The sequence below is a fragment of the Ascaphus truei genome, chromosome 11 (genome assembly GCF_040206685.1).
Source record: "Ascaphus truei isolate aAscTru1 chromosome 11, aAscTru1.hap1, whole genome shotgun sequence".
Lineage (NCBI taxonomy): Eukaryota > Metazoa > Chordata > Amphibia > Anura > Ascaphidae > Ascaphus > Ascaphus truei.
The window spans coordinates 11,463,188-11,489,246 of NC_134493.1; the positions used below are offsets into that span (position 1 = coordinate 11,463,188).

At 43.7% G+C, this 26,059-nt stretch overlaps 2 protein-coding genes across 8 annotated transcripts in view; one reads left to right on the top strand and one right to left on the bottom strand.

Annotated features, from left to right (window-relative positions):
• The window catches only part of NPRL3 (NPR3 like, GATOR1 complex subunit), a 374,812-nt gene that overhangs the window by 160,754 nt on the left and 187,999 nt on the right, over positions 1-26,059 (bottom strand). The gene's annotated exons all lie outside the window — the stretch shown is intronic.
• GTF3C1 (general transcription factor IIIC subunit 1) overlaps positions 1-26,059 on the top strand; it is a 133,468-nt gene that overhangs the window by 56,914 nt on the left and 50,495 nt on the right. For both annotated transcript variants that reach the window (XM_075565258.1, XM_075565259.1), the window contains 6 exons: positions 1,074-1,364; positions 14,834-14,979; positions 17,735-17,832; positions 20,956-21,052; positions 21,595-21,772; positions 23,084-23,219. In XM_075565258.1, coding sequence (XP_075421373.1) covers positions 1,074-1,364; positions 14,834-14,979; positions 17,735-17,832; positions 20,956-21,052; positions 21,595-21,772; positions 23,084-23,219 — 946 coding nt within the window. The remainder of the gene's footprint in view (positions 1-1,073; positions 1,365-14,833; positions 14,980-17,734; positions 17,833-20,955; positions 21,053-21,594; positions 21,773-23,083; positions 23,220-26,059) is intronic.

Below are 26,059 nucleotides of genomic sequence, written 5' to 3' on the forward strand. Positions count from 1 at the left end.
GAAAAAGCGTAACGCAAGTGATGTCAAAGTACTAATAGGCGCTCGCTGTCGCGCCCGTTGCCCTTGCGCATACACAAAAAGACACTATGCTTGGTCTGACCGCGCGCATGTGCAGTGGTGACTGGGCTCGGCGCACATGGGCAGTGGCGGACGGTCTCGCCGCACCACTCATGCGCAAGACCAAGGCACCAGAGGCGCGCGCGCGCACACAGGCACCAGAGGCGCGCGCACGCACACAGGCACCAGAGGGGCGCGCGCGCGCACACAGGCACCAGAGGGGCGGGCGCGCGCACACAGGCACCAGAGGGGCGGGCGCGCGCACACAGGCACCAGAGGGGCGGGCGCGCGCACACAGGCACCAGAGGGGCGGGCGGGCGCGCGCACACAGGCACCAGAGGGGCGGGCGGGCGCGCGCACACAGGCACCAGAGGGGCGGGCGGGCGCGCGCACACAGGCACCAGAGGGGCGGGCGGGCGCGCGCACACAGGCACCAGAGGGGCGGGCGGGCGCGCGCACACAGGCACCAGAGGGGCGGGCGCGCGCACACAGGCACCAGAGGGGCGGGCGCGCACACAGGCACCAGAGGGGCGGGCGCGCGCACACAGGCACCAGAGGGGCGGGCGGGCGCGCGCGCACACAGGCACCAGAGGGGCGGGCGGGCGCGCGCACACAGGCACCAGAGGGGCGCGGGCGCGCGCACACAGGCACCAGAGGGGCGGGCGCGCGCACACAGGCACCAGAGGGGCGGGCGGGCGCGCGCACACACATTTGGTATAACTATATAAGTGCAAATCGCTAAAACAGAGTTGTGTGCCGAGCACGCACGTTCTAAGTCAAACTTCTTTGTTTTTTGTCACTGACGTGTTTTTGAGTTTTAATTACAAATTTCTGTGACAAAACAGTGACCAAAGACAAAGAAGTTTCACTTAAAATGCGCGTGCTCAGCACACACAGCCTTTTTTAGTTTAAAAAAAAAAAAAAAGTGTTAATTTGTTGCATGTTTTTCCAAAAGATGACTAACCTGCCTCACCAAGCAAACCCAAATGTGATGTATATATTGTTTTCTTTCCTAGTTCCAGGACTTGGACGTACACTTGGATATCTTCCGAAAATGCCTCGGTTGAAAATAACCCACATTTTTTTCTGGTATATTGTGTATGGTCACCACGGAGCACCACAGCAGCAAATATCCCACAAAAAGACTCCATTCAGTGATATCACTCATGAAGAACATGAGAAAACAGAGCAAATGTCTGCAGAAAACATTCCTGACCCTGAAAATGCTGAAACTGGTCCAAGCAACCAATGTAATAATAGTGAGGAATCTTTATGGGAACCTGAAGCTGACCGAATAATGGCAACAGGTATGATTTGTGCTAATGTATTTCACTTGCTTTGAGTGGGGAAGGGACCATTATATAAGTTAATGGGACTGCAGTTGAATGTAGGGTTTCACAATCACATGGAACACGGGGGAGGGAGTTGTTTTTAATTTTTTTTTTTAAAGGTATGACGTTCATTAAAGTAAAAAAAGGGAGGGGCGTGGCCAGGACGCAGCGCAGAGTAGTCACACCCCAGATCAGCTCCGTGAGCGGAGCCACAATAAACGTACGTATAAAAAGCTAAAATAAAGCAAAAACTACCTATATCCACCTTTGGAGCCTGAGCAAGGACTGAAAGGGAGTTGGAGGCCTGAGAAAAGCAGGCATTTATATTGCGTTAGAGGCCCCCTCTCATACAACAGAGCACGAGAGGCTCAACATGGCTGCCGGCTCCGCACGGTTACTTTAAAGATAATACTAAACAGACGGCTGCCTTACTCGGGATCGAAACGGGGACATTGTGACACCATCACAGCGCAGAGACCAATGTGAGGTGCACTCCCAATCGTCCGTCCCCCTGGAGGAGCCACTGCAGGCGGCCAGACTACGCGATCTTACCTCCTGCGCCTTTATCTCCCTTGAAGTCTGGGCTCAGTGTTCGGGTCAATCGGGCAAGAGCGTGAATAGTGATCTCCTGGTGAGAGGTGCTGCAGCTGGGTGGTAGCTGAGATTGGGGCCTGCTCTCGGTGCCGGAAAGCTACAGGGTGCCGAGGTCTGTGTCGGGGAGCATCAGTGGGGCCTTTGGCCTGCCCACGGAGGCAGCAATTCTCAGATCTCCGGCCTGAAATTCAAGATGGCCGCCGGGAGCTCACAAAGTGTATAGATCGCGAGGAGCTGAGGAGAGGTTACTGTGCGTGGGTGGGGCGAGCCTGACTGGCTCCCGCTGACTGTGTCATTAAGAAACGTGCCTCCCCCCCCAAAGAAAAATACAGAGGGAGAACACGAATGAACACACACACGTTACCATCCAGCAGAACCGCAAAGAGAGGCAGCACTCAGAGGTAAGTGTACAAAGAATTGTATTGTAACACACAAAAATCTGACGTTAAGATCCCACAAAGGGATCTTCTTCATGGGGTGTGCAGTGATGCCTAAGCCTTACTGTGACTAAATACCCAAAACCCCTATGAACCCATCACCCGAAAACAATGCAAACGCTGACTGGGGTCATGTGATGACCTTCCTGCTCTGCTAATTGATGCTGCTGACCAATTTGGACCAGCTGCTTCTGCAGTCAATGCTCTGGAGTGTACCCCAGCTGCTGAATATTCCAGCTGATCAAGCACAGGCGTCCTCCATCACATAGACAACCACCCACCTCCATGAGCAAGGCACACACAATATGAGTGCTGCAAGCCGGGTCTGAAGAGAGACATCAAGACGCAGAACCTGCAATAACACACAAGCCACCAGGGGGAGTGTAGTGCAGTGGACATATAAGTGCATAAGTGAAACACAAATAGGATGAAGGGAGGTTGAGCAGATATCTGTAAAAATGAGACGTACAATGAACTAATATGCATGAATGAACACTAAAAGTACCAAACGCAGTCAGCTCCAGGCAAACAGGAACCAGAGTTGAAAATCCGGACACAGTCTATAGAACATAAAAACTGATGGAACACCGTTCAAAAAGTACACAGGGCATGTCTACAGAGCACATCACAAAAAGCAAGCCAAATTGAGGTCCTCGTTCAAGCCCCTAGGTGCCATGGTCCCCAAACTGTATATAGTTCTTCTAATTGCAACAGGAGTTTGCCCCTATCCCCTCCTTGAGTGGGGACATGTGCTTGTAAGATGGGCATGCATCTGAAAGTTGCAAGGCTGTCATCTTCTCTTTATTAAAGTGCCTAGCAACAAGTAGATGTTTCAAATCCTCGCCTGCGTCTGCACCAAGGAGAGCTTTTCTAATAGAGCTGTGCATGGCAGTGCGCTCCTTTAACACTCTAGTGGTTTTACCCACATAGCATATCCCACAGGGGCACTTGATGAGATACTGTATACTACAAACTTCGCAATTGAAAAAGTCCGAGATTTTGATTGAATTGCCATTGTGTGTGTGTGGGCGAATGATTTGCCTACCGTCATGTACTGACAATTGTCACAGCCATGACATTTGAATACCCCCACTGTCTTCTTCAGCCATGATGGTTTAACTGCATACTTGTCTACAGGATAACTTAGTTAGTAAATCCCCCAGGCTCTAACCCCTCTTGTAACAAAAGAGGGGAGGATTGGAAAAATGCTGACCAATTTTTATTTTTTTTTGGCCAAGATATGCCAATGACTGGTCACACTGTTCTTGATAAGCTTAGAGGCCGTGCTGTAAGACTGAGGACCCGCTGCGGTCAGCGTGCGCGTCACTCACCTTCTCATGATGTTCTCCCGAGCCAGCCCCAGTCCCTCCTCACTGCAAGGCTCACTATGCACTGTGACGCGTCATGTGGTGCGCTGGTGAGCCTATCAGCAGCGGGGGCTGAGCTTCCCCCACCTCCGAAATGTGGGGGGGGGGGAGGAAGTGTGTGTGTGTGTGTGTGTGTGTGTTGTGTTGTGCACCCGACCTATCTGCCCCCTCTCCTCCCGAACCCACAACCTCCCGTACCGGACCTTCCAATAGCCTTACGTTGCCCCCACCCGACCCGCTTTGGCCACGCACAACCCCACCGTGCGCCGAAAAAATGTTCTGCAGATCTTAGACGGCCATGCGGGCGCGTGCAGCGGGTCCTCAGCCTTCGTTGTCACGCTATTGAAGCGCTTATCCTTCTGAAGTCTGCTCACTGGCACCAACAACTCCTCTCTGGTAGGTATTCTGGCTTTAGAAAGGGCAATCATTATCTCACCCTCCTCATATCCCCTTTCGCGAAAGTGATCTGCCATTCTGTTTAAGGGGTCCTCCACCTCCATTGGATTACTCGTAATCTGGGGAGGATGGCGCAACGGCCATTTTGATTCCAGGGATCCGCATTGACGGCGCTGGAGTGGAGGACATCGCTTCCTCCAAGTGGATCAGACCCACTGAGGGACTGAGAGGCATTGGTGGAGTTCTCCCCGGCGATCAGTATACAGTCTGCGCTATGTCCTGTCATAGTGCACCCTATCCTTCCATCCTGCTACTCAGAGGTTTCTCTACGTGGGAGCGCTGCTCCTGTACACTTTAAGTGTGACATGCCCTAACTCACTGTTGTACATGTGAGTATAATGTGTGCGGATTACTGCGTACTTTGCCATACAGTGCTGTACTATTTTCTCCATTCTCTTCTTTTTACATATATGGTTTCCCGCTCCCTTACTACACCCATCCATATGTTCCAAGGAAAATTAAGACTTTCCTGCCTAGGTTGAGTGGGTATATTCCATATATTTATCCTGTATTTTGCTATTTGTGGGTTTAAATTCAGTTTTTTCTACCACCAGTAGGTGTCACTATCCCACTGGTTTTCTGTTTGACTGTGATACTATTTATTTTATGTACACCTAGGCGCCAGTACTGGTTCCTCTTTGTTATTGGATATGTGCATAAATCAACTTTAAAAACTAAAGATTAAACTGATCAAGGACTTCCGATATCACAGAGGATGGCTCGATAGCGGGGGACCTCCCGAGACCCTCACACAGCAAAGACATACAAAAGGCATTTCCATACCAAATCAATTTAATCTTTTGTGCTCTACTGCCCCTCAGAGCAGCTGCGCATGGCCATAAAGCTAAAAAAAAAAAAAGTCGCAGGACGTTTCCCGCTACCTTAGCGGAGCACAACGGCCTGCAGGGTGCAGCAGCGAACCCCAAGATGGCGTGGCCACACGTGCGCCTCCCGATAGAGAAAGGGAGCACACGCCTGTGAGCACAGAGGGGAAAGAACTCACAAAACAATACATGGAAGATCTGTTCCTTAAAATGTGGCTATCCTTTCAAGAAGATTTTTAAAGGGCTGTTAGTGGGCTCAAGCTTCAAATAGACACCCTAACTCGAACGACGGGCCTAGAAACCAAAATGGACGAGGCCCTCCAACTACAAGCTGCAGCCGACAATGAGATAATTCGGCTAGGACATGAAGTGAACTACCTAAAAGATGGTCTAGAAGATCAAGAAAACAGGGATAGAAGGCAGAACGTGAGAATCAGAAATATCCCTGAGGCCATCACACCCGAAAATCTTTGCCCATTCCTCACCCATCTTTTGACCTCGATTTTGTTCCAGGCCTCCAGGATAGGTGGATCACTACCAAGCCCTTAGGCTTTAAGTCTGAAGATCCTAAGAGAAGAAGGGATGTCATAAGGCTACACCACTACTCAACCAAGGACAAATTATGTCAACCTGCAGGAAAAAAGCGATATTCCATTTGAGAATAAGTCCCTACAAATTTTCAACGACCTATCGAGAGTAACAATAGCCAGAAGGCGTGAGCTCAGACCCCTAACTGTGCCGCGTTCTCCTCGCGGTCCCTAGTGGCTGCACGCGCAACGCGGAAGTTATAGAACTTACAGGCTAAGCTCAGTGAAATCTCCCGCGATTAACAGTGCATGCCTTCACGTCCACCCAAGGGAGACATCAGACGCTCTACACCAGGCCTGCACAACTCCCGTCCTCGAGGGCCGCAAACAGGCCAGGTTTTCAGGATATCCCTACTTCAGCACAGCTGGCTCAATTAGTGGCTCAGTCATACTGAAACATACTGAGCCATTCATTGACGCTGCTGTGCTGAAGTAGGGATTTCCTGAAAACCTGGACCTCATTGATTTTCCTTAGGGTACTTGGAGCCAGTTGGTTCTTGATATTGGGGGCACACGATAGAGAACTTGAGCTCTTTCTGGAAGGCAGTCCCCTAGTATTGGATCATTATTTAATATATGCCAATGTTTATTCAGGATGTTTTTAATACCTACAGCTGCTTTATTAAATTGTGTTAAAAAGGGAATCTTGAACCTGCTGTTCTTAGTTTTTACACTAGGGTTCAAAATGGAGTCTCTCGTGGTGGAGATAGTTTTATCTAGGGATTCTTTTACACTTGTACTATCATATTTGCTTTCCATAAATTTCTTAGTTTGACTGTTCTAAGAATGTTTGATCATCTGTACAATTTTGTTTGATTCTCCTATATTGGCCTATAGGGATATTTTTGACCCAATATTTATGATGACAACTTGATGGGAGGATAAAACTATTGGCATCCACTTCTTTAAAATAATTTTTTGTTTTTATTTCATCTCCTTCAATATAAATTGTTAAATCTAAAAAATTGACGGAGTTGCTGATTACAGAGGTACATTTCAAATTGACTTGATTTGCATTCAAGTATATAAGAAATCTATCAATAGGACCCTTCCAAATAAAGAAAATGTCATCTATATAACGACGCCAGGAGACCAGGTTCGCGTCAAGCCCCGCCCATGACCAAATATGGTTGTTCTCCCATACGCTCATAAAGAGGTTCACGTAACTTGGCGCAAACCTGGTCCCCACCGCCGTTCCACACAATTGAAGGAAAAAATCTCCATTGAACCAGAATTTTTTTTTGGGGAGAATAAATTTCATACATTTTATCAAAAATTCAATCTGTGACATATGCATTTTACCACTATTTTCTAATATTTTTAAAACTGCCCTGCACCCATCATCATGTCTGATTGATGTGTAAAGGGCAGTCACATCTGTAGTTACCAAATAGTAGTTCTTCTCCCATTTAATATCTCTTGGCATCAGTTAGAAATCGTTCGTATCTTTTAGATAAGACCTTTGTTCGAAAACAAAATTAAACTATCATTACACAAATATTTTGCCTCAAAATAAAAGGTCTGTCTCGACACCTGCGATGCTTTGGGAACAATTAGAGGGGATTTCAGTTCCACAGTCGCCCACAAGAAAAAAGCAAACTGAAAGTATATAAACAAATAACAGATAAAATAAATTTGGAACAACAAAAGCAATCCAAAATAATTATATAAATCTCTCGCTGCCACCAGGCTGACATTAAGACAGATTCAATTAGAATCACCGATAGAGACCTGAAATGGACCAACCAGCAATATTACGAAAAAGGATACAAGGCGGATAGACTTTGGGCTGACAGGCTTAGAGGGGTAAGAGTCAGGTCACAAATCTCCACAATTCGATGTAGGAACGGTAGAATCTCACATAAAGATAGAGAAATTGGGCATGAGTTTACCGAATTTTACACGAAACTATACTTTTGAACTCTCCAGAGAATAAGCTCTCTAACACTGAAGCGATCTCAAAATACCTAGAAAAATGCAATCTACCCCATTTGACTAAAACTGAATCAGGGACTTTAAATGGAAGAATCACCGAGATTGAATTAGCAGATGCAGTCAAATCATTAAAGGCTGCAAAATCCCCAGGTTTCAAATATATATTATAAAACATTTCTAGCCATTCTTTCACCTTTTATGCTGGAACTGTTAAACTCCTTTCTAGAGGGTGAACTGATTCCAGCCTCAATGGCCGCTGCAAATTTAGCTATAATACACAAAGAGGGCAGAGACCCACTTCAATGTGGCAGCTACGGCCCAATCTTGTTACTGGATAAGGATCTCAAAATCTACAGTAAGATTCTCGCGAACAGGCTAAATCCCATATTACCGAGATTGATCCATATAGACGAGGTGGGATTTATTTCAGGTAGACAGGCCTCCGACAACACCCGGAAGATAATTGATATTATTGAGCATGTGCATCTCACCGGGACCAAGGCTATCCTGTTGAGCTTGGATGCTGAAAAAGCATTCGCCGGATAGACTGGTTGTTTTTAGACAGAAATGTTCAGAGATTCGGGGCCCTTGAGGGCGTCAAAGCTCTGTATCAGAATCCTACAGCCTCGGTCCAACTTACGAGAAACAACATGGACTCCATCAAAATTAAAAACGGCACGAGGCAGGACTACCACCTAACCCCCCTTCTTTTTGCCCTGTCAATCGTGCTCAGAAGTTATCCAAATATTCAGGGAGTTGGCATAGGTAAAACAGATTATAAAGTCTCCTTATTTGCGGACGATATTACATAGTTACATAGTTACATGTAGATGAGGTTGAAAAAAGACATACGTCCATCAAGTTCAACCTATGCTAAATTTAGACAACAGATACTTTATCCTATATCTTCACTATACTTCCTTATTGATCCAGAAGAAGGCAAACTAAAACACCCAGTGTCATGTCATCCAATGATATTTCATAAGGGGAAAAATAAATTCCTTCCTGACTCCAATAATTGTCAATCATATTACTCCCTGGATCAACATCCTTCCCATGTTTACTTATTGTGTGTGTGTGTGTGTGTGTGTGTGTGTACAGTGGTTGACAAATCACCAAAAAATCTTCTCGCCACCTAGTACCAAACGTGTGCTGCTTGGGCCAATATTTACTCGCCCGTGGGTTAAATCCACTCGCCTGGGGCGAGCAAATGTATAGGTTTGTCGAACACTATATATATATATATATATATATATATATATATATATATATATATATATATATATATATATATATATATATATATATATATATATCTCCTTTCTAAAAAGATGTCCAACCTTTTTATTTTTGAACAAATCTATTGTATCTGCCATCACAGTCTCCATGGGTAATGAATTCCACATTGTAACTGCCCTTACTGTAAAGAACACTTTTCTTTGTTGCTGATTAAATCTCCTTTCCTCCAACCTTAAGGGATGGCCCCATGTCTTTTTTACTGCCCTTGGGATGTTATTCTAACGTCATCCAATCCACAAATATCCCTGCCCAATCTCCAGTCTCTTATATAATTAATAATATAAAATTAATAATGATAAATCAGAAGCTCTGAATTTGACCCTCCTATCCCAGGAAATTAAACTACTACAATTGAACTTCAAATACAAGTGCAGTTCCTCCCATATTAAATATCTGGGAGATAAAAACGATGGCTCTCTTTTTTCACTGTAATTACCTCCATTTATTTGACAAGATCAAGAAGGATCTGCAGGTGTGGGAAAAGTACCAGATCTCCTGGATCGGGAGGATAATATCGGTCAAGATGAATATACTACCTAGACTGTTATATTATTTTCAGGCCCTTCAGGTATTAATACCGATCTCAGAGTTAAAAAAAAAACCTGCAAAGTAAAATATTCCAATTTATTTGGCAGGACAAAAGACCTAGGACAGCAAGGTCTGTTATGCTAGCCTCTAGAGCAAGAGAGGGTATGGGGGTCCCGGATATACTATTATCAAGCAGCCCAGTTGCAGCAGGTTGTGGGTTGCAACGCTGACCCGAGGCTGTTTTGCTGACTGGGTATCGAATCCCCCTATTCGAGGGATACCTCACTAGCAATTGCTCTATGGTCCCCCGGGAGGCAGGAGGCTGATATCAAAATGTTCAAATTGGGCCCGATGAGATGCACATGGAATATCTGGAGCAAAACAAAAGAAAAATGCAAACTAGCCTCTCCTTTGTCTCAACTCCTCCCCCTTTTTAATAACCCGGACTTCCCCCCCAGGCTATGAGCCAAAGCAATTTGATCAGTTCCAAAATAAAACTTCAGAACAATAGCAGACCTTCTGAACAAAGGGAAGCTCATTAGCTTCCAAGAACCGTGTAGACAAGGTGAGGCTCCAGATCTCCACTTATTTAAATATCTTCAATTAAGACATTTCCTACATAAAATATCCCAGAACCTAGCCTTCCCTGAAATTTCAAGTTTTGAATCATACTGTCAAAGGGGAATCTATCAGAAGGGACTAATTATGAGAATATACCTTGAGATAGAGGCATCAATAGATACCCCAGATCATAACTATATGCTCAAATGGGCTATATATTTAAACATAACTTTTGATGGAGATGACTGGGAGGATACAGTATCTGGGAGTACGCGGCCAAAACCTCAATCTGCACCACGACAATATAAAATACAATTCCACTGGTATCTGACACCAGATAGGCTGAGACAGATCTATCCGGTGGTCCCTTATTTGTGTTGGAGGGGTTGTGGACAGAAGGGGGATATGGCTCACATATGGTGGACCTGCCCCGCCATACTGAAATTTTGGCTTATGGTTCAGGAGATAACTAGGGACACAACGCAAATGTCAATCCCTCTAGACCCCTTATTATATCTATTAGCAAAACCAGTAGATGATATAAGTCATCCTATGAGACGGCTGATTTCGTTTATATTAACGGCAGCCAGGTGCTCGAGAGCGACCGCCTGGAGAAAACCTCCCCCCCTCCAGACGTACAGTAGAGAAGTGAATAAATGAGGTTATGACGACCATGGAGAAATTGACCGCCTTTCTGAAACAGTCTACTGATAATTTCTGTAGAACGTTGGAACCATGGCTTGAAAAGTAAGAGGCGGCGAGAGAGACCCAAGTACTTGGGAATTGACCGGATGGAACCGACCCGCAAGCACTAGATAAGGGTTTTTCCTTTTCTATTAGCTCTGCTTGAACAAAACAAAATTGACCAGAGTCAGCTATGAGAATTCTGCGAGACTACCGTCTGGGCCGGGTGGTGGACCGGGTAGATAGGGGTTACTATCCTTGTCTCCCATTCCTCCCCCCTGCTTGCCCCCCTCAAACCTTTCCTTTTGGTTTTTACTTCATTTTGTTGTTGTTGTTGTTGTCTGTCACTCCAAGTACAAATGTTATTCTAAAGCGATGTAATATTCTGCATTAGCCGAGATAGATGATTGCTAGACTCATGGCTCTGTGTCACTCGGTAATTGGAACTTTTTGATTTATATCTAAAATTCTGTTATTCTGTTCTGTTTTCAATGCGTGGACACTGTTAGCCGAATTTCTGCACCTGACTGCAGATGTATTTTGTCAATATTCATATGCTGAAAAAAATCAATAAAAATATTTGAAGTAAAAAAAAAAGAGTACTGGGTTTTTTTGTGGTAGAACTACGACACTTTTATCACTACATGCATACTAGACTTCCTTCTGGTTGAAACAATGAACAATATACCACTCCTTATTCAGCCCAAATGTGATGAGAGTATTTAGCGAATAAATCCAGAACACTTGGTTTTTTTTTGCACAGGATACGGAACAGGTCACCTCCTCCTATCCCAGTAACCAAATGCTCAATGCTCTGTACGGACAAAAATGAATGACCATGTTGCAGTATAACAAATGGAAATGTTCTGATTTGTATCACCCGTTTCAATTAGGGGAACATGTTTGCGTATCCTTTCTTTGGACCGCATGCATCAAGTGCTGATACGGTAATTGCACCCGCTCCGGGGTCAAGTCCTAATTAACAGAGTGGGAGTAAATGCTGGAATGGGTGCAATAACTTGTAGTGGCACTTAATGCATGTGCCCATTTGAGAGGTCTGAAGGTCCGGCCCACGTATTGTAGGCTGCACCTACAAGTCACTCTGGCGGCCAATGATACATGTTGTATTGCAATTGACATTATTGGTCAGATTTTTTTTTTTTCTTTACCCATTTTCAGAAATCCGATATTTACATCTGTGACTAACTACATTGAACGGAGATGCAGATACTGTATTTAGTAGTATTTCTGGTAGTGTTTCCAGGTGACAAATATTTTTTTCTGTTCATGGCGCATGTTTAATAATAATTTTTGGGGTATCAGTATTTTTTGGGCTAAGCTGTCGCCCAAAGACAAAATATGCCAGTAATAAGGCTCTAATGGCATTTGCATCATTAGTAAAAGTAGTAACAAAAGAAGGAAACTCCTTTTCATCATGTTTTTTCTAGATTGCTTCTTAATTTGTAATAAGATTCCCTTCTAGTAGCTCATGCCCTTCTGTAGGCTTCTTGTAAAATCCATCAAGGGCGCAACCACTCAGAAAAACATTAGTTCAATCTTTAGTTTGCGTTAAATATAAGTCTTGACGTGGCCAATTGTTCCTTGTTGTCCTGTTGGGATTATCATTATCAGTGACTCTGGTTGACAACTATTAGCCCTGATTGGTTCATGGAAAAAGACCCAAATCATCACGTGCTCCAAACGCAACTTTGAAATAATTTTTGGTACCACCCGAAAGTCAAATCATCACTAAATCGCTTTATAATACGAGCATTTCTGATCCAAAGGAGTTCCCATCTACAAAGATGTGGCAGAACTCCACCCACGATAGCACAGAGACGAGGGAGCGGCGGACGTCCGTTTTTAATTACATGGAAAAAGAGAAACCGGAATAGACCATAAAACAGTATTGTATGTATAATTACTCGTCTATGGACAAGGATTCTATAGTTGATGTAATCACATTTGGATGAGTAAATAGGATCTCATCAAAACTGTGGAAATGTAGGCGATGTAGATGTCCTTATACCGCAGTTTGTGATGAGCTCATATTTACTCATCCAAATGTGAGTACATCAACGATAGAATCCTTACCCATAGACGAGTAATTATACATACAATACTGTTTTATGGTCTTTTCCGGTTTCTCTTTTTCCATTTAAATCAAAACTGATGTCCGCCGCTCCCTCGTCTCTGTGCTATCGTGTTTGTGAGGAACCGGGAGGCTGTTCCTTTTTGAAGGTTGAGTGGGAGGCTCAGTTTATACACATTTCTACTGTATTATATGTTCACTCTATTCGCTGTTTGCTAAATACACTATTCACCACAAGGTGGGGTTAGAAGTTTGCTATATACTGCTATTGCTACAACATTTGCAGCCTCTGTCACTGCTGTACTCTGGGAGAGAGCACTGATCATTTTCTATTTTTGTCCTTACAACTCCACCCGGAGGTTAGCGTATGACTGAGAAAAGTTCGCTCCTATGGCTACGCTACGTCTTTGGAGATTATATTGTTTACATGTGATGGGTTTTTTTTGTGTGTCTAAGTAAATGTTCAATTGCTACATCAAAAAACGTGCTTGTGTAGAACAACAAAAACACCAAGAATCTTTACAAATTGCATCAATGGCTGTTATGCCATCTTTGTATTCAAGAACAGAATAAAGTGATTTAACATCTAAAGAGTCGCAAGAACACCAAGTGATTTAAGAATTATGGACATATTTAGTATCTCTAAATTATGACCAAAATTGAAACCCCGAAAGTTGCAGAAATGCATCGACATATTTTGACAATATTTTGTTAACTTAAGGGAATCTATTCCTGAGACAATTCGCTTCCTTTGTAAGTTTTCTAAACCTTAACAGACTTAAGGCAGATCAATAGGAGGAATATAGGAATCATAGGGTTTTCTCTATAATAGAATTTTAAATCTGACAAAAACCCCATAGGACTCCATTAAACTCCAATCCCCTGAGTTTAATCTAAAACTTTTTTTTATCTTATACTTATGTACTGTACTCCTGTGGACAATTGTCTAATAGTTTCTCTGTGACAATCTGTTTTATTTAAAAGCACAAGCATACTATTCTTATCTTTATTCTTATCTTTGTTAAACAATGAAAATGTAATTGTTAGGTTTTGGTAGATTATTAAAGCCTAATGGATTACATATAGAATTGGATATAGAAATAAGCTTTCTCAACCATTTAATGACAATTACAGTGATATGACCTTTGGCTTGTATTGGGCTAAAATCTTTTAATTAATAACATGGTTTCTCAGCAGCTTTCACACTCCTGAAGTAAGGAAACCAGATCTAATGTTACATGTTTTTTTTTAAGGATTTATTAATAGAATCCCTGCTTTTGTCAGTAACATCTTCTATAGATGAAGACGTATGTTTTAAGAGACTTATTAGGCATACTCAAAACCCTTTAAAGTAATATGTTTAACAAATTTGTTTAAATCAAGAATCGTATTATATAAATGTACCCTTTAGCACTGAGTCAGTGAGCTTTAATGGCCAGAATCATTTGGGTTGCTGGTGATGTTGTATTTCATTACAGTACTTCATATTTATTAAAGGGCAATTGAACTTTGGCGCACACACAACCATGCTTGGCTTCCTTAATGTTAAACAAATTAACTGTTTTAAAGCAGCAACCCCCCCCCCTCCCCCACCCTTCCGCATATGAACCAGGGGTTCCTCCAGGGCTGATCCACAGCACTCAAAGCACTGCACACACCCCACCCGCCTTCCACCCCAATTGCCAAGATATTTTTTTTATTTTTGCCAGAATTTACAAGGAAAACAAATGCTGGGTGTGGGATTAACCCCTCGGAAACTGCACTGTCAATTTACGATGATGGATCCATATTGTATCTCCCAGACAAGAATCCTAGGAAGAGAATTTTCAGAACACATCTGAGGACCTGGGTTGTCCCCATAGCTTTGAGTTCTGCAGTTCAGCTCAGGGGGTTCCATGGCTATCCCTTGTTCCAAATAATAAAAATGAATATATTAATGTAGAAAAATAGCAGCACAGATTTCTGGTTTAAGGTTTATATGTTGTCAAAAAAAATTGCCTTACAACTTAAAAGTAGTTATTTGTTTTGTTAAAAATACATGATTTGTTTGTATGACATTACTGACGTTAATATTTCTGTAGTTTATGTGGATGATGATTCTTGGAAAAGATTTGTTCCACCTGTTCCTATACATGAAGAATTTGGACATGGCTGGACTCTAATTGGTGATATCCTCCTCTGCATGCCTCTCTCTATCTTTGTACAGATAGTCCAAGTCAGTTACAAGGTACCTGTAGCCATCTTTTTTATTGTTCTTTATAATGTAAAAAGTATAAACTCCGGGCCCATATTTACTTAGCAGTGTTTTTCTGTAGTTCACCTTCCGCCCAGTAGAAGTGAATGAGCGGTGTGTTATGGCATGACACCAATTTGTAAATATGGGCCTATGTATGTTCCTTACATTTCTTATGCTACAGACGCAGCCACCAGTATCCGATGACTTGCCTGGGAAAATACTGTGGCTATCTCGCAGTAAACGCTGCAATATTTCTGCTGCAGAAATCTCACAGAAATGTTGCAGCGTTACTGTGATATACCTTGGAAAATCTGGGGCTATGTCGTTGGATACTGGTGGCTGTATCTGTATATATGTAGTTTACAATAAAATGGTGTGGACACAAAATATAATTGTATAAGAAATGTAAACAGAAAGCTGCCAATATTTTAGTTGTAGCACATGACATTGTTCTCCCAGATAACACAAAATATCCAGTTACAACACACAGGGCCGGTCCTAGGGTATTTTGGCGCCCTAGGCGAACCTTCAGCCTTGTCCCATTCTCTCTCTGACTCTGATTGTTTAGTAGTCATGGAAGGAAGAGATCTGGATTGAAACAAGGGGTCTCTGGAGCTGAAACTTGTTCATTTCAGCTCTGGGGGCCCCCTACTTCCTCCATTTCACCTCAGATCTTTGCTGACTATTTCAAGACGGGTGGATTCGATATGTCAAGGCATCTCCTGTGTACCCTCCTCTCATTCTATACATCTTCCAACTCTCCTCCTGCCTGGCTAAACTTTTTTTCAGCTGTCACAGAGGAGGATGTGTGTCTGCTGATCTCTTCTTCTCTCTACCACTTGCCCTATTGACCCCATTCCATCCCATCTCCTCAAACCTCTTGTTCCTACGCTAATACCTAAACTCGTACATTTTCAACTCCTCCCTCTGCTCTGGAACCTTTCCCTCCTCCTTCAAACATGCAACCGTTATACCATCACTCAAAAACAGAAAGCTTGATCCTACCTGTCTTTCTAACTATCGTCCTGTCTCCCTCTTACCTTTTGCCTCTAAACTCCTTGAACACCTTGTATTCGCCCGCTTGCTCCATTTTCTCACCTATTCTCTCCTAGATCATCTACAATCTGGCTTCTGTAGTGCTCATGCCACAGAAACAACCCTCACTAAAATAACTAATAATGTTCATGTGGCCAAAGACAGAGGTCATTACACTCTGCTCATATTGCTCAACCTCTCTGCAGCCTTTGATACTGTGGACCACCCTTTTCTCCTTCACATTCTCCATACTCTTGGTATTCGTAACAAAGCTCTATCTGGATCTCCTATTGCCTCTCCCATCGTACTTTCAGTGTCTCGTTTGCTAACACCTCCTCCTGTTCTATCGATCTCTCTGTGGGGGTACCCCAGGGCTCTGTCCTGAGACCTCTTCTTTCTCTTTACACACTCTCTAGGTAACCTTATCCCATCTCTTGGGTTCAAATATCACCTCAATGCTGATGACACATAAATATACTTTTCCAACCCTGACCTTACACCCGCTGTACAGACCAAAGTCTTTGAATGTCTCTCTGCGATATCATCCTGGATGGCCCTCCGAAGCCTTAAACTCAAACTTAACATGTCAAAAACTGAGCTCCTCATACTTCCTTCCAAGCCTGGCCCTACTACCTCCTTCCACATTACTTTTGGCAGCACTATCATACACCCAGTATCACAAGCACACTGCCTAGGGGTCACACTTAACTCCTTCCTCACATTCTCCTCTTGCATTCAAAATGTAGCTTGTTGTTTTTTCCTCCATAACGTGGCAAAGGTACACCCTTTCCTCTGTTCCTCTACTGCTAAAACTTTAGCACAGGCCCTTACTCACTCCTGTCTTGACTATTGTAACCTTCTGCTGTTCGACCTTCCTGCCTCTCCCTGTCTCCGTTTCAATCTATCCTCAACGATGCTGCTAGAATCGCTTTACTCTCTCCTAAATATGTCTCAGCACCTCTCCTGCTGAAATCCTCTCCTGGCTTTCTATCAAATCCTGAATTACACACAAAATTCTCCTCCTAACATTTAACGCTATACACTGCTTTTCCCCTTCTGCCCCTCCATACATCTCAGCCCTAATTTCTCACTGTACACCATTCCAACTCTTGCTTTCTGCTCAAGGATGTCTTCTCTCTACCCTGTTTGTATTTAAAGGCAACTCCCGCCTTAAACCTTTCTCACTGACTGCCCCACACCTCTGGAATGCCCTTCCCCTCAATATGCGACTAGCACTTTCTCTCTCCACCTTTAAGAACCATCTTAAAACCCACCTCCTTAACGAAGCATATGAGTAGCTCCGTGGCTGATACTATAAACTTCATACATCGACCTTAGCCCCTTGCAGACGCACTTATTAGAACGCCCTCCTGTCTCTGTACGTTCTTCCTTCTTAACACTTAGATTGTTAGCTCTTCAGGTCAGGGACTTCTTTTCCTAATGTTACTTTTATGTCTGAATCGCTTATTTCCATTGTGTTTATATTATTATATCACGTGTGTTACTGCTGTGAAGTGCTACATAAATAAAGCCACATACATACCACAGCATTTGATGTAATTAGGATGGAAAAACGGAAGCAATACTAAAACATTTTGTGACTGGGACTTTAATATAGACAATGGTGAAACTTGACAAGCTCTGGAATTATACTGAAAATTGTTTTCTTTAATACGTTTTTTAAACTTTTCATTATGAATCTTTTTTTAAGGTTGAAAATCTTGAGGATTTCTTGAACCATCCAATAAAAAAGCACACGTTGATCAGATATTTACCCAGACCCATCCGGCAACAACTGCTGTACAAAAGGTAAGTCATTTTATGGGCTTTTCGTCATTTACCTTTTTGGCATTTAACACAGGATTGGGGGAGTGATTCCCCATATTAGAGCTTAGTGAATCTCCCCCTGTGTTATATTTGATAGCCACAGCAATGCTTTAGGTGTCAAAAGAAGAAGTTGATTAACTATAGCCTCATATAATGTTTATAGTCTATTGTCTGCAAACCACTGTGAAAAAATAGGGGCTCCCACACAATCAATGTGATAAGTACCGTATAGTGATTCAAGTGACAAGTCTATATGTGTGACTTATTATGTAACAAAGTGAATAAGAGAACAATAATGGTGTCTTGTGAAAAAATATATTTATATTTTCATCTTAACGTATATCCCCCTGCTCTGACCCCTGGTAGGGACGGTCTTCTCTGGTCCCAAAGAGATGCAAGAGTTCTTTAAAATCCAGGGGGAGCATGGGAGGAATTCAACCAGGAAAAGAACAGAAACAATATCTAAGTGAAGATGTCTCGGAATTATGGATTACAAGAAAAACTTAGCTCTTACTGTATGTGGTGCCTACTCAGTGTGGTAGGTTATATAGGCACATCTAAATAAATAAATATATATATATATAGACATATATATATATATATATATATATATATATATATATATATATATATATATATATATATAGACATATATATATATATATATATATATATATATATATATATATATATATATAGACATATACATATACAGTGGTTGACAAATCACCCAAAAATCTACTCACCACCTAGTACCAAACGTGTGCTGCTTGGGCCAATAGGATCTCGCCACGATGTTAAATCCACTCGCCCGGGGCGTGCAAATGTATAGGTTTGTCGAACACTGTATGTATATGTGTGTGTGTGTGTGTGTGTGTGTATTATATATGAATCGTACTCACAATATGTACAATATTAAAAGTGTTTAAGACAACAGTGTATAGTGCACAACGTTATGAGCTCTCTCGCCGCCACGTCCCCTCGGATGCTTGCCAATGACCCAGAACACCGCCTCAGCCCTGCCGGCGTCTCTCGTGGGCTCTGCGATGTCACTTCCGGTTTTGGGTTTCCAGCTAGGTAATGCGTCTGCGGGTGCTGTATCCGTTGGGAGGCTACCAGTTAGCTTTGTCAGGAGTGTACCCCCCCCCCCCCTCACAAGCTTGTACATATATATAATATATAGATATTAGTACTAGGGCAGCATTCCGGACCACCAGCGGCACCCAAGGGGACGGTGAGAGAGCTCTTATCTCGTTAAATGTTTTTAATATCGTACATATTGTGAGTATGATTCTTATATATTTTTTTTATAGGTAAAGTTTTTTTCATTTTTGATCTGCGTAATGGTCTCTTTTCTATATTGGAGGTACCAACTACCTGACTCCAACATATAAGAACATACTGCCGTGGTTTTGGATGTGCCAAACTCCGGTCCTCAGGGAACCACGACAGGTCAGTCCTTCAGGATATCCCTGCTCCAGCACAGGTGGGTCAATCAGCGGCTCAGTCATTTTGACTGAGCCATCTGTGCTGGAGCAGGGATATCCTTAAGACCTGACCTGTTGGGGTTCCCTGAGGACGAGTTGGGAAACACTGGCCTATATAAACCTACCACACTGTGTGTAGACATCACATAAGAGCCAAGTTTTTCTTGTAATCCATCATTTCAAGACCTCTACACTTAGATGTTGTTTCTTTTCTTGGTTGAATTCCTCCTATGCTCCCCCTGGATTTTGAGTAACTATAGTCTATTGTCTCCATCTGTCTCTTTGACATACACTGCTATTGTCCTCCCTGTCACATTGTGCTGCGGAATATGTTGGCGCCGTACAAATAAAAGATGGGAATAAAGGGGAAAGACTACTGATTCTTTCTGACTGGGATTTAACACACAAAGAATCACCTTATGTACTATTTATTTTTTAGTTAAGGAACCCTATAATTATATTGTAAAATTCTGAGTAACCCCAACCCTCTCTAACAGAGCGTCCGAGATCAGCAGCATTGTAAGGAACCCCAACCCCCTCTATTAGCGTGTCTGATATCATTTAGGGATGCCCAGGGAACACCAGGGTTCCTAGGAACCCTGGTGAAAAAACACTGTGCTAAACTATGAAAAACTACTACCATCAATACGCACACTTATCCTCTAGCAAAGTTTGGGCATACTATGGCCATACTATGTCTTCTGGAACATGTCGTTTTTAAGCACAGCCATGTATAGTTTATTCTCTTTTTATTCTGCAGTTGATCCGTTCTATCTATGCTGTGTTGCAGCCTGTGTAACCTTCCGAGTGGAGGAACCCCAGGCGTAATATTTTTGGGTGGGGTTCTACCTCAACAAAAATAAAGTGATGCATTTAGGGCGCAAATATTCTGCATATGTAGGAGACGAAACATATCTGTTGATACATTTAGCCAATTGTATTTGATTAGTGCAAACAAGGGGATGTGAGGCGCTTCTATTAAAGGTGCATCAATAAAAAACTTAAAGTGCTATATAAATCAAGTGCGTGATATATGTGAATATAATAATGTTAAATAAACCGGTAAACTTCGCAGCTTAACCCTGAAGGAGAAGATCCAGTTCCTCCTTATGTTGATTGCAGAAAAAAACTTGTGGGAAGCGCAGATGGCACCGTATGTGGAGAAAAATATATATATATATAGTGTAATATGTTCAACAGGAAAAACAACCAAGAAGATCACAAATGGGGACTCACAATTTCTCAAAATAATACCAGCAATTAGTGTGTAATGTGGAAGACTTGCTTGATGAGAAGTACCAGGCTTCAACAGGACAGACCCTCAATGAAAGAGATGACACTCTTAGTGCAACATTGCACGTTCACCATAAAATATATTTATAAAGCAATGAATATTGCACTCACTTTTGGCACAATGTGCATAGACACATACAATTATAGATGCGCAGCTTCTGTGTCACCATCAGCTCCACTCAGTCACTTCCGGTTTGCGATCGATCACGAATATGGTTCAGAGGGGGTTCTGGGGACACACCTATGCTGCTGCTGCTACCATTACTATAAAACCAATGAGAACAGTTCAAAAGAACATGATTTTAATGATAATCTTTGTTCCCAGGAGATACATCTTCTCGGTTTTTACAAGTCTACAAAAATTAAGTTGTATGGGGTTGGTGCAGTTTGGTCCATCCGAAAGATTTCAAGACCGAGACCAGGTATGTTATTGTTACGTCAGGAAAAATGAAACTGATCTGTAGTGCATGAGCATGTTTGCGTTAATAGTTAGACCAATTTAACATTTGAGCCCAGGGAGGGCCTCAGCCACCGCGTGCTCCGCACCCTCCAGGAAGTCGCAATAACAAGGTCGCAACGTCATCACCGTCATATACAACGAAGAGGGGGGTCCTCCTCTGCCATTCAGATAGGGCTCACGCTGTCCTTACACCAAAGCGGCTTCTTTATCTGAACGCCCAACTCAATCATTTGTATTCGTTGGAATGGTTTGCTTATTTTTCTCGCATGATCATTCTGGATTGAGCAATATTTACTGATTTCTTGTTTCTAAAATATCCTCTGTGTTTCTTTTCTTACTATATTATAGTACTGATTCAATGTACTCCGAACCGGGCGATAACTGCTATTCAAGGCACGGGGGCTTCGGAGTACTGTACATCGTTTGTTACGATATATTTTTCCTCCCTTAATGCTTCGTTTAAAAACTAAATACTGTAATAGGAACTTTCCATTTTCTGCACAGATATTTGTGTATTTGAAGAAAAAGGCAACAATTGTTGATACCACAGCATGCGATCCACATTATAACCTTGCACAAGGAAGCCATCCCTTTGAAAAGCGTTTTTATAATCTCATAACGTTCCAAGATGTGGAGAACTTCTGGTTTGATTTACACTTTGTCTGTCTGAATACCCCTTTAGGTAAGCTTCATCTGTTGTAAATGCAAGGACATTCACACAATCACACATTCACACATTCACACAATCACACATTCACACATTCACACATTCAGACAGTAGAGAAAGAGAAATTACTTGTACTCGTTTTATAGAGACCCCTTTGCTATTACTTGCTGTAGATTTTATATAGCAAACATTCTGTTTAAAAGTTCTAGTAGCCTTAGGGGTCCTGAACTCATGTAGATTTGTTTTAGGTTGTGATACCTTTTGTGTAAGCAGTATGATGCTTCTTAATAAAGGAAATTTCATGTGAGGTTTTAAAGCTTTGTACACTATCATTTAATCTCTGAAGAACTCCCATTTTGATCCCATTAAAGGAATCAAAATGTACAAAGAATATACAGGGAACATCAAAATACCAAAATTGCAACATGCTGGTGGTAATATTTCAAATATATTTGTAAGTGCTACAGATGTAGCCTGATTTATTTTCTGCAGGGCAGCCAAGAAATCTGGTGCCACTTACCTGTTATTTGAGACTTTCATACTGCTCCAGTTAGCCCGGCAATTGTAAGACGCGTAGCTAACATACTACAGACGATAAGCCGGCTACATTATTAAGCGATTAAATAACAGCAGCATAAAAACTGGTTTCACAATATTATTTATATAATAATGTCAAACGTAATGTTAAATGACTTGGTTTTAATTTTAAAGATGAGTTTGAGTTACTATTTGTGGACAGAGGGTTAACAGTTAAGAAATGACCCGGTCCCTAAACCCCTAATGCCAAGACTATTTGTAACCTACAGTATAGCACAGACTGGGCTGGTAGTAAATGTAGTAAACTAAGTATAACTACTTATCCTTCAGTGGGAGCCATGATATAACTAAAACGCGTAAGTGTTATTAAACTGGCCTTTAACCAGTGGTCATTCACCTTTATTTGTCAAAGCACCCGTACTAAACCTTCATGATATCCCATTGCAAATAGTCTTGAATCCTTTTTGGTCAGGCAAAGTAAACGTGAGTGGGTATCGGTGTGAATCTGAAGCCTAAACATGCGCAAAGCCATTCTAACTCATCCATACTACTTCTGTTCCCAAACTCCTTACTATGCGAAGGGAAATATTTTACTTTGAAATAAACCATTCAGCATCTTTTAAATGGGTAGCTGTCAGTGTCGGTGTATTGGTGTGTCGGTGTATTGGTGTGTCGGTGTATTGGTGTGTCGGTGTGTCGGTGTATTGGTGTGTCGTGTATTGGTGTGTCGGTGTATTGGTGTGTCGGTGTATTGGTGTGTCTTTACCTAATACCCGGTTATTGTTTCAGGTGTCGTCCGTTTTCCTCGTTTAAAGAAAGCCAATCCTGAGGCTGATGATGAACACCTTCCAGGACAAGATTTAGATCTGGATCAGGAAAATAAACGGAACCTGGAGCGTAGATGTGGCATACTGGAGTGCACCACGTAGGTCACCCTATTTGCCCGATTTATAAAGCTACCCTGAATATAAGGCGATGCCCTCGATTCCAGCCTCTGCTATCGGTAAAAATAGGTAACATGTCGGCTGCTGCCTTAAAGAGGATAGAAAGGAGCTTCAGTCCTGTGTAAGCTATTAACAGCAGCCATCTGCATATGTGCGAGCGCGCGCAGAGAGCTGCTGTGTTACTGCCTTACACAGGATAGAAAGGAGCGCATGTGTGAGCGCGCGCAGAGAGCTGCTGTGTTACTGCCTTACACAGGATAGAAAGGAGCGCATGTGCGAGCGCGCGCAGAGAGCTGCTGTGTTACTGCCTTACACAGGATAGAAAGGAGCGCATGTGCGAGCGCGCGCAGAGAGCTGCTGTGTTACTGCCTTACACAGGATAGAAAGGAGCGCATGTGTGAGCGCGCGCAGAGAGCTGCTGTGTTACTGCCTTACACAGGATAGAAAGGAGCGCATGTGTGAGCGCGCGCAGAGAGCTGCTGTGTTCCTGCCTTACACAGGATAGAAAGGAGCGCATGTGTGAGCGCGCGCAGAGAGCTGCTGTGTTACTGCCTTACACAGGATAGAAAGGAGCGCATGTGCGAGCGCGCGCAGAGAGCTGCTGTGTTACTGCCTTACACAGGATAGAAAGGAGCGCATGTGCGAGCGCGCGCAGAGAGCTGCTGTGTTACTGCCTTACACAGGATAGAAAGGAGCGCATGTGCGAGCGCGCGCAGAGAGCTGCTGTGTTCCTGCCTTACACAGGATAGAAAGGAGCGCATGTGCGAGCGCGCGCAGAGAGCTGCTGTGTTACTGCCTTACACAGGATAGAAAGGAGCGCATGTGTGAGCGCGCGCAGAGAGCTGCTGTGTTCCTGCCTTACACAGGATAGAAAGGAGCGCATGTGTGAGCGCGCGCAGAGAGCTGCTGTGTTCCTGCCTTACACAGGATAGAAAGGAGCGCATGTGCGAGCGCGCGCAGAGAGCTGCTGTGTTCCTGCCTTACACAGTATAGAAAGGAGCGCATGTGCGAGCGCGCGCAGAGAGCTGCTGTGTTCCTGCCTTACACAGGATAGAAAGGAGCGCATGTGTGAGCGCGCGCAGAGAGCTGCTGTGTTACTGCCTTACACGGGATAGAAAGGAGCGCATGTGTGAGCGCGCGCAGAGAGCTGCTGTGTTACTGCCTTACACGGGATAGAAAGGAGCGCATGTGTGAGCGCGCGCAGAGAGCTGCTGTGTTACTGCCTTACACAGGATAGAAAGCAGCGCATGTGCGAGCGCGCGCAGAGAGCTGCTGTGTTCCTGCCTTACACAGGATAGAAAGGAGCGCATGTGCGAGCGCGCGCAGAGAGCTGCTGTGTTACTGCCTTACACAGGATAGAAAGGAGCGCATGTGCGAGCGCGCGCAGAGAGCTGCTGTGTTACTGCCTTACACAGGATAGAAAGCAGCGCATGTGCGAGCGCGCGCAGAGACCTGCTGTGTTACTGCCTTACACAGGATAGAAAGGAGCGCATGTGTGAGCGCGCGCAGAGAGCTGCTGTGTTACTGCCTTACACAGGATAGAAAGGAGCGCATGTGCGAGCGCGCGCAGAGAGCTGCTGTGTTACTGCCTTACACAGGATAGAAAGGAGCGCACGTGTGAGCGCGCGCAGAGAGCTGCTGTGTTACTGCCTTACACAGGATAGAAAGGAGCGCATGTGCGAGCGCGCAGAGAGCTGCTGTGTTACTGCCTTACACAGGATAGAAAGGAGCGCATGTGTGAGCGCGCGCAGAGAGCTGCTGTGTTACTGCCTTACACAGGATAGAAAGGAGCGCATGTGCGAGCGCGCGCAGAGAGCTGCTGTGTTACTGCCTTACACAGGATAGAAAGGAGCGCATGTGCGAGCGCGCGCAGAGAGCTGCTGTGTTACTGCCTTACACAGGATAGAAAGGAGCGCATGTGTGAGCGCGCGCAGAGAGCTGCTGTGTTACTGCCTTACACAGGATAGAAAGGAGCGCATGTGTGAGCGCGCGCAGAGAGCTGCTGTGTTACTGCCTTACACAGGATAGAAAGGAGCGCATGTGTGAGCGCGCGCAGAGAGCTGCTGTGTTACTGCCTTACACAGGATAGAAAGGAGCGCATGTGTGAGCGCGCGCAGAGAGCTGCTGTGTTACTGCCTTACACAGGATAGAAAGGAGCGCATGTGCGAGCGCGCGCAGAGAGCTGCTGTGTTACTGCCTTACACGGGATAGAAAGGAGCGCATGTGCGAGCGCGCGCAGAGAGCTGCTGTGTTACTGCCTTACACGGGATAGAAAGGAGCGCATGTGTGAGCGCGCGCAGAGAGCTGCTGTGTTACTGCCTTACACAGGATAGAAAGGAGCGCATGTGTGAGCGCGCGCAGAGAGCTGCTGTGTTACTGCCTTACACAGTATAGAAAGGAGCGCTGACGCTACTGTGTTGCTGCCTTACACAGGACAAAACTGTCAGCAGCAAACTGTGTGGAGCCTTATAAACAATTTAAAACCAGAGACATAACATAAAACACAGACAAAGCTCAGTGCATATCCAGAAAAAACTTATATATGGTACAGTGCCTAAATATATATGTATAAATAACTAATAAATAAAATGGTCTTTCAGTTTAACATTTTGGCCAAATTGTTGTAAGCCCCTGAGCCAACTGCACGGCAGACCACGTTTCAAGGGTCCCTAACACTAATATAGATTCTTAATAACCTGTGCATTGCCAGGAAGAATGATTTATAATAAATCTGTCAATATTAGTTGCATAAGTTCTAAGTGTACCTGACAGAGTGAGATTATCTCCCGCTTTTATTATTGATCTTTAAAATGTTAAAATA